This window comes from Camelina sativa, chromosome 5 (assembly GCF_000633955.1).
Source record: "Camelina sativa cultivar DH55 chromosome 5, Cs, whole genome shotgun sequence".
In the NCBI taxonomy this organism is placed as follows: domain Eukaryota; kingdom Viridiplantae; phylum Streptophyta; class Magnoliopsida; order Brassicales; family Brassicaceae; genus Camelina; species Camelina sativa.
In genome coordinates, this window is record NC_025689.1 from 14614143 (window position 1) to 14624394 (window position 10252).

Genomic DNA, 10252 nt, shown 5'->3' on the forward strand with positions numbered 1-10252 from the left:
AAATGGGATAGAACTAAAGATAAAAATGTTCACGACAGCAAATAAAAAGAATATAGTATATAAGTATTACATATTATTAATGGTTGTGACGACTTTAGAATACTCCTGTAAGGTTATCAAAGGAAATAATGATTCACAGACATACATGGTTCATAATTAGGAGGCGACATGCAGTGGCCGGTGTTTATAGGATTAGGTGCATTCATCGGTGGCATGTTAGGCTAAAAACAATTGTAAGCATAGTCTTTGTTAATGTGAAGAGACAACACCACGACTTTTAATTATTTTTTCTCTTTTTTTTTTTATATTAACAACTTAATTAACATTTGTTTAGATGTAGAGAGGGTTGAAAGCTAGTGATCAATTGGTTATCTACTTTATCTTAAGACTTGAAACAGTTGCCAGTAAAATGGGCTTATTGAGATGAACAACTTAATTAGAGACCACATTAATAAAATAAAATTAACACTTAGAACAATTTCTCATTTTTTTGTGTCTAGTTGGGATTACATACTTTTGTGTACGGTATGGGTAAGTGACAACTAACTACATGCAGGTCAAATAAATTCCATATTGTATAACACATAAAAAATAATAATGATCTATAGATTTTAGAATAAGTAGTCTATAGAGAGAATTTCAAAATTAATACTTCAGATTGTTAGTCTATAAAATTACAGAACATTAAAATATAATACACATTTTAGAATTAGTAAGTTTACAAAAGATAGTGTATTTTACAATAATGGTTTGTCTCTACGATATAATACAATTACGGAGTATAATATATTTGCGATTTACCTGTAAACAGTTAAACATTTTATTCTTTAGAGTTTCTGAAACTAGTTCTTTACTATTAAGAAGTTTGCATTCTACAAAAATATCTTATTGATAAAAGACAGAAAATTATGATTTTTAGGTACCACAAAATAATTTTTTAAATCAACTAGACAACACTAGCTAGGTTAAAATAATATACTCCAGCAAAATTAGACATTTTTGTCATCATACTTTCTAAAGTCTCACAATGGGAAATTGAGGGTTGAACCCATATATATGCATAAGGTACAAGACATAGTGGCTAAACAACCCCACAAAATCCTTCTCAAGGTAAAAGAAGATAAATACAAAAATAATTTTGACATCTCCTAAATGTTTTTATGATGTACATATCACTTGCACCATTCCACAACAATTTGGTAGTCTTATAATTTTGAGATTATTATGGATTTTGCCACTTTTTTAGTGGTATTTATGGATTTTGCCATTTTGGCTAAAATCTTATGGATTTGACATTTTTCAAGATTTTTAAACACAATTTTACACATTAAATTTGGGGTTTTTTGGTTCCATTTTTTTGTTGGGTTTAGTATTTGTTATGAAGTATGTTTTTTAACAAAAAAAAAATTTCACAAATGTATAGATTTTAAAGTGATTAAAAGTGGCAAATCTAAAATATTTGAAGAAAATGGCAGATTCAAAAAAATTAGAGTGAAAAGTGGCAAAATCCATAATAATCCCTTATAATTTTTCACAATAAATATTGTTTTGAGATTTAATATAGATTTTGACTAGGAAAAACACAGTTGTCCCTACTACAAATTCATAAAAAAATATATATAAAAAATAAATGCAAAATTCAATTTATTTGAAAGGGAATAATAATAAAAATTTGTTCACTTGAAAAACTATCAAAATGAAACTTATATCAAAGGGATATTAAATAATATTTTCTCCAATCATGACTGAGATATATTTTTGTTGCAAATAAGACATATTTATTTAGCCTAAATCTTTTAGATAAGATAAAGATAAAAATTATATCTCAAGTGGATATAAATAACATAATGTTTGGGCTAAGGAAAGGTTATGTGTGGGATGCAAGTATGTTACATACACAAAACCCCATCACTTCTTTCCTTCACCGGAATATTTTGCTAATTTCATGCAACATTTTGACTTTACATAGGGATCGCTGCCTTCTATATAATAAGTATGCCACTATGGACTATACATACCCATGTTTGTTTTTTGTATTGATGTGTGTGTATGCAACTAAAGTGTTACCACTTGCCACTGGAATATACCAACTTATACCAATTAAATGATTACGATCTTTCATTGATATTTACTCTTTCTATAGCCGCAAATATTAAATTTTAATTTTGATAGTACCAAATAAATGCTACCGTTCAGCTATATATAAAAAAGAGACCTAGGTATTTTTATTAATAAAATTTGATTAGGCGCAATAATTCTATAACACGATGAAATGATTGGAGGAAGTTACTCTTAATCACGTTGGGCTATTCCAAACCTTATTGTCTTGTACTTAAAGTGGCCCTCACATCCTTTACAGAAAATTTTTAATAGATACACTCACACATGGATATTTCATATACAAATCAATATATATTTAGTGGTCCTAACAAAACTAATGATATCAGTTTCAATTTTACAGTCACAACGATACACAATTGTATGATTTATACTTATATGCGTTCCGATATGATAATGAGGAAATAATTGAAATGATTTGGTTGCTAATCATAAATAAGAAGAAGAAGAAAAGTATATAAAAAAATAAGTAAACAATAGAAGAAGAGATGCATGATGTTGCGTAAAGCAACGACACCAACAGATGTGTGTGGCTAAAAGCTACTAATTTTTTACTCACCGCGTCATATTTTCCTAAACATAAATTATTATCCTATTTATTATTATTTTTATTTTTAACTTTGTTTAAAATAAATTTGTCATCCACCATTTTAGGTAGTTTCTTTTCTGAAATGTTATAAATAATTTTACAATTAAATTTAGTTATAGATCTCTACAACCTTTTTTTTTGTATAATTAACCACAAGAAGTGCTGGCAAAGAAAAAGGAGAAAAACAAAACAAAGACAACACCAAGTGACACATGAGTTCAAAGATCTTAACCCAAGCTTGTGGCCAAGCTTATGGTGGTACGTAGCTTGACAAATTCACGATGTTTTTCTATAGAAAACAAACGTAGAGCCTGAAAATTACTAAATTGGTATTCTTTTACGTTTATCAAAAGAAAATTTTTATATCTATTTTGTTGTAATAAACATTAACCAAAAAGAAACATATTGTTTTTGTAAGAAGCAACATAAGTTGGGAGCCACCATAGATAGAAAGTCCTAAAGGACATTTGATTTGTGATTCCTGCTTCTTGCTTGCTGTGTGAAGATACTTTGTAATTTGTAATTAATATATACATATACTTGAACCAATTGTGTATACAATTAGATATTTCGTAATTGGAGTTATTAAACATTATAATGTGAGAAAAAAAAATCCTTCATACTAAGAGATATGAGTCAGTTTATTTATTTTCAACTGGAATATAGTACATATACAACATTACTAAATAGCTAGAAATACGTATATGTTTATGGTGCAACTTAAGAATTATTAGTACAAATTTTCATTTATAAAATTTGTAAATGACACGTAGACGTTTGAACTCACCATTATATTTAAAATATGAGAATAAAAAGCAAATAAACACACATAAATATGACGTAAACAGGTTCGATGTAGAAGTTAGTACAAGAAAAAATGTAAGTTAGCAAAGAGAGAGAGAGAAAGAAAGAAATACTTAGCGTAAGAAGACAAAGGAGAAGGAAGTGTGAGGCACGTAAGGGTTCAGATGCACCGCCGCCGCATCTTTAGTTGTACCACCAATTACACAACTCATTCCAAATTTCCAACCATTGTTTTAAATACTATATCTTGAATAAATGGTATTTTTCGGGGAAAATAGCATTTTAAATGCTTAATTAATACTACCTAAAAAAACTAATTTGTAGACTTAATACTGCTTTTTGGCCACAAGGAAGCGTTATTTAGACCGTTTAAACGAAATTAAGCGACTCATTATATGTTCTATACGGTAGAAATTTATACGAAATATATAACACTACAAAAGTTTTAAAGGACGAATTAAGTAATTTTCAGATTAAAATGACAATATACGTTCAAACAAATATGTACATCGGTTAATTTGAACGTTATTTCTACATGCCAACTCCTCTTTTTGTTATTTTAAAATTGTTTTATCTAATTATAATTGGTGGGTATGAGTCTCTGGCATTACATGTGACATAGCTTCCAAGTTAGGATTAACCAGAGAAGATCTTGTTTCTACAAAACCGGATCCAACCCACTCTTTCGCTTGCTTTACTTCACTTGCAGGTTGTTGTTTTCCTCTACAACTCCCATTATACTAATATATCTTTTACATTCACAATATTAAATCATTTATTAATTAACCTAATGATAAATATTTTTGTAGAAAGATGTAAAGTCACCTAAAAATACCATTGCTTGATTTGTCAAAAGCATATAGCTTTCACTTTTTGTTAAGATGTGTTAGGTTTTAATCAAAGAATATTAAGATCCGGTGTAACTCACTTAATTGCATATCTAAATATGGTGAACTTTAGAGAGATTACCATATTTGAACTATAGTTAAGTCAATTTGTTCATTTTCAAAAGCATCCGAATTAGTCTACGCACAACTTAGTGATTCTTCATACTTACACTTTGGTTAGTGCGGTTTTTAATTTTTACTTATAACAACTAAAAGTTCAAAAATTTGTTTCAACTTCTACTTTTTAAACGTGACTAAAAAATATCGACACACAACAAAACATATACATGCATGTATGTGAAAAAGAAGGCAAGTTCTTTATATATATATAAAATATATATAAATATAAGGTGAGAAAATGGGTGGCATACCAAATAGTAGAGAAGAGAGAGTGGTGGTGGGGCTTTACGACATAATATATAAAAAGAAGTTTTTGTCCAAAAAGGAGTGGATAGACACAACACAACACCTCACCACACTTCAACACTACAACTACACCTCACTCTCTTACTTCTTACTCACTCCACTTCACCACACACTTCCTTTCTCTTCCTAACTAGCTGTTTCATTTATGTCTTTCGACTTTATTCGTGCTATTGCCCATTATTCATTTATATATTCTTTAATCTATAATCTGTATAAGTTTTTGTAAACTGTTATTGTTTTTTCAAACTAAAAATTGTGTTGAACAAAAAAGTACAATATAACAAGATTCAATAGACATATCTTCTAGTTCTATCTAGAGTTGAAATAGATTGCTCATACCAGTTAAAAAGTATCTTAGTGAGTTTTATCTTCGAATAGTTAATCTACCACTACTACAAGGGATAAGCATCTTGATCATATCGTCTAAGTCTTTTCCAGAACTTTTTAAAATTATATTCTTTTGAATAATATAGTTGAAATAGTAAGATAGTTACTTATCCATCAATCAATTTGTATAGTCCTTGAAAGATAAGAAACACATCATAATCAGAACCTAATATATATGTGTCTTTATATACTTGACACCAAATATCAATAACAGAAAGATATATATAACTTAAAAGATTAAAAAATAAAGATAAAGAGGATAATGTAATGCAACTAAAATCCAAGCAAAAAATTATGGCTCAACGTCTACTTGGTGAGTCTTGAGTGTTAGTATAAAATACATATGATTGTGTGTGTGTGTGTACATTTGAAATATACATTATATGCATGTGTATAACTCATGTTATGTAGCTGTCAAAATTAGCTAGAACTATATTTCTCCTACTTAAAGTTTGTCTTGGTTAACCTAACCATTTAAGCCGGTTGTAACCACTTTGTGTTTAAGGGCTTTGCGGTTTGGTTCTGATTTTGTGATACACAGTTTAGTGATAAAATTGGACATTGCCAACCAAGACTTGGGATCTGGTTGAATATTCGGTTCTTCATATAGTATTTTGTTCATAAAACGGTATAGTAATAGATATACTGAGATAGTAATTATCTCTACGGTGATTAACTTGATTTGTGTTTTGAAAATCTAATGAACTCATCAATGATTGTGTAACAAATCAGAAAACTGCAAGATTTTGTAAGTGTTCCATTTGGAAAATTTCAGACCAACAAATCTGATCATCTGAAATTCTTGAACCCCATAAATAGAAGTCACATCATTTGTGTCGGAAAAAACAATCATGGGATGATAGCTATAGATACTATGCCAGAGTAAGGACTTCAACTTATAGATAGAAATTGCATAATTCAATAATTGTTATTAGTAAGTTGAACAACGTCACAATTTTTTTTTTTTGTAGATGACTTTATTAATGAAATTATCATATTCACAAGTTGACAGTGGAAAATTTTGCGAAAGCAAACTTAAAATATAACATGAACATATTCATATTTTATTAATAAGGTAGTTGAAGTAACAGACAGACGGTTCGGAAGACGCATACAAATTGGACCAACCAAGTGGGTAAGCTGATCCTGCTCTTACTACATCTTTATAATTATTTATTTTAACAATGTTTTTGTGTATATACAAAAAATAAAATTATAGATTGAAACACAAATATGGGTTGCGGAAGAAAATGCTCAATGCTGAGTAAATCAAATGAGTTTAATAATTCACCTATGAGATTGAACAAAATTCAATTAACTCAAAGCCATGTTATATCTTTTTTTTTCTCACTATAATCTTTGGGATATGTGATCAAACATAGAATTGCTATTCTTTCTTTATGGTTCACAATGGTTCGAGTAGGCTTCTTCAATGTAAATACTTAGGTAACTATGATGATTTTAAAAAGCGATTTTATAAGCTTTAACCAAAACATAAAATTATTTTATAATTATTATTTACCGACAGTGGCTTTAATTGATAAGCTGTCGGATAGAAAAAAAAAATCAATGGTTACACAATTTTCTACAATTTTCCATGTTTTTTTTCATAGCAAATTTATGTAAAATCTCGAGTTATATTAAACAGTTCCATTATTCAGATTCAGAAATATTATTGATCAAAATCAAAAGATCTTTTATTCATTTGGTTTATTATTGGCACAACATATTGTTTGTAATGGAAAAACTAGTTTATAGAGGTACAATCCATCCATTCAGAATCATTTTATTAGTCCACTTTTGGGTCGAATTTTGGTTTGTACTTATACATTCAAATTAACATTTCTCTTGCTTTATAATTAAATTATGAATTATCTTTATGTTTTCTGAGCATGTCAAAAATAATTCTTTGATCAAAAGTCAAAATATATAATCCCAACTTTGTGATAGAATTTATTTTTACTACAAAATCTCAATTTTGTGATGAAATCACATGCTTAAACCAAACAATTCTGAGTCCAAAGGAGTCACATGTGCATAACCGAATTAGAGGTTAACCATTTGACTACAAACTCTAAAAATCACAATTACAATCGCAATAAATAAATACTAGAATTTTAATATCAGCTAACAACTTTATCATTTAATTTTAATAGTCAACACTTAACAACTCACATGTTCTGTAGTTCAAACAACTCTTTACCATTTAAAAGACTTTTCTTATTGCACTGTTCACCAATTTACATCACTCACATAGTCAAATCCATGTAGCTTAAGATGATACACTTCACACCTATCTTTGTTTAGTCACTTTCTTCACGTGTTTCAGTTCAGTTTGTTACAATAACAAGGTATTGAGAAAATTATGCTTATCATCATCAGCTTCTTTAAAACTAATGTTAAAGTCACTTTATCTAAATACACTAAATCAATACGCATGGATCATTTCGAAAGTGTTGAACTGAATAAAAAAGGATGCTAAATCAAACCACCAAAACAATATACTAAAACCGATCAAACGCAGCTTTAAAACAAAAGTAACACATCGCTATCACAAATCCGAAAAGAGAAACTGATGCAGTGAACATAAAACATCAAAAGTTTTTATTCAGCCAAACATTATTTGCTAAGATTCTGACATCTTATTCAACAGTAGACATAAGAGTACTTACTTAGCTCAGACTTAGAGCGGCGTCAAGCCAATCACACCTGCGAAAGAACCAGCATAACTCATGAGGATACCGATATAAAGAGACTAAATTTGCCGTTTAATACAGTGTGTTTTCTTCAAATGAAACCAGTTGTTGGCGTTTGAAACAACCACAGCCTAATATAAAGGGATCGGAAGTTTAACCATACCGCATGCCAATCTACCGCCTGCGTTTCCTGTGGTCAGACTAAGCTCATGTCCACCTATATTCGTCATATCAACAAAGAGATGTAATCAGATCACAACTTGGCTTTAAAGACTTTTATAAACTTAGAAAGTGACACCCTTTTACTAAACCCAAGGAGCAGCAAAATGTTCACAGGGCACAAGAAATGTGCGAGCAGTGTCAAATTGATGTAAACGAGAATCAGAAGTATAACAGTTTACCCTTTCCAAGGTCATCCTTAAGCTCGTGAACCACGAAGGCTCTTCCAACAACACAATTAGGACCAGTCAGAGGAATCTGCACAAATGATTTCACAGTAAACAAAAGCTTCTTATAAGACAATATACGAGAGGCAAAATAGTTTAAAAAGGAAGACAACACCAACCTGATTGTCCACGATTGTTGTTTCTGCCACACCTGTTGTTACAAATACATTACTTAGTTCAAGAAAGTTTTTAAATCATCAAAGATAGCAGCCATAACATATAGGAGTTTCGAATCGAGGATGTTAAATACCATCGGCATTGGCAATTATGTTTCCCAGGTCACCCGCATGACGGCACTCGTCTTCAGGAGCTCCGTGTGTCATTTTATTAGGGTTGAAATGTGGTCCTACGAGAATATAACACATTGATATATATCAATTTACAACACAAATCCTGATATTGGTAATCAAATGAATCTGCCATTGGTATTATTAGTATTGGTAAGAACCTGTTGAGATGCAACCATTTGTTGTATCACCAAACTCATGCTGTAAAATCAAACAGAAGACATAACTACACCACTATATATAGCTATAGAATAAGAAAACATGATTCATTCATCTGAGGAAGGACACACTTACGAGGTGAAATCCATGAGGCCCTGGAGTGAGACCAGTGATACGAACATTCACAGTTGTAGGACCTGCATTCCCATTTTAACAACCATTCACTTACACAAACTACATAGTCAAAATCTAGCAACAAAACCAATCTTATCACAGCTATTAGATTACTTTGTATAAACTTAACAGAACCATTGTATCAAAAAGGAGTTGCCTTTTTTTAATGTAAAGACGCTAAAGCTAATCCCTTTTTGTTATATACAGAGTAGTGAGAACCAAACAAAACAGAGCAGAATCAGATGTGAAAAGTATGAAACTTTGAGAAGATTAAGCACTAAGGAATGACCTAATGATGCCCACAAACCTCAATCAAATTGGAACCCAGATGAGAAAAATAAAAACTTTGAGCAATTGAGAGAGAGAGAGAGAGACTCAAAAGGAATCAGAGAGAGAGGAGGGGACCTGAGTCATCTTGGGTAAGAGTAACAACTCCTTCGACATCGGAGGTACCCTTAAGCACTGCAACAGCCTTCTTCGCGGCGGAAACAACTGTCAACGCTTTCGAAGGAGCTCTGGCGGAGAAGGAAACGGATTGGGGACGACGGTTAAGGTTGTTGTTAAGAGAGGCACCGCGGAAAGAGGAACGAAGACTTGAAGAAGGGTTGGATGAGTGAGGAATGAGAAGACGAGAAGGAGATGAGAATGCGAGGATGGTGTTGGCAGCCATGGCTCTGGCTGCTGTGTTTTTTTCTTTGACGTTTGGAAGAAGTGAGTGGGCAAATAGTGTTGTGAATTTGTGATTGAGAGATGAGGTTTTTCTCTTATTATTTTGGTTTCTCAATTCGGCCCACACAAAAATATAACTTGTTTTTTTTAATTTAAGTGCATCTTACCAACTTTAGGACTTACAATTTGATTAAACTTATTAGTGTCTCACACGTTTCCTTTTTCACTTTATTGCTTACTTTTTGATTGAAAAATTAATATCTTTTTAGCAAAACTAATAATTTTATAGATCGCTTGTTATATACAAAGAAAAAGGCAAATTTGAAAATTCTAATTCCTTTCCAACTACCGTTGCCGATTTCGGCGGCGGCAACCTCCCCCTCTGTTTAAATGACCAAAAAGAAGAATCCCTTCGCAAACCTTCGTCTTCTGCCTCATCTGCGCCTCTCCCTCGACAGGCTGAGAAATCGGCTGATCCCTATGCTTCCATCTCTCTTTCTTGTCCTCCTCCAATTCCAACAGTACTCCTTGGTACTGCCTCTTCAAAGGACTTCTCTGTGACTGGTCCTAGACTGGCAAAACCGGTAACCCATATGGGCAGCCCAACAAC

General features: G+C 31.3%; 1 protein-coding gene across 1 annotated transcript; it reads right to left on the reverse strand.

The window, feature by feature from the left end:
* Positions 7688-9644, reverse strand: LOC104786904 (superoxide dismutase [Cu-Zn] 2, chloroplastic; the record flags this gene model as incomplete). The annotated part of the gene is given in 8 exon segments (XM_010512375.2): positions 7688-7920; positions 8071-8124; positions 8309-8384; positions 8473-8504; positions 8604-8699; positions 8802-8841; positions 8935-8996; positions 9379-9644. Coding segments are annotated over 8 exon segments (651 nt in total). The 3' UTR covers positions 7688-7894.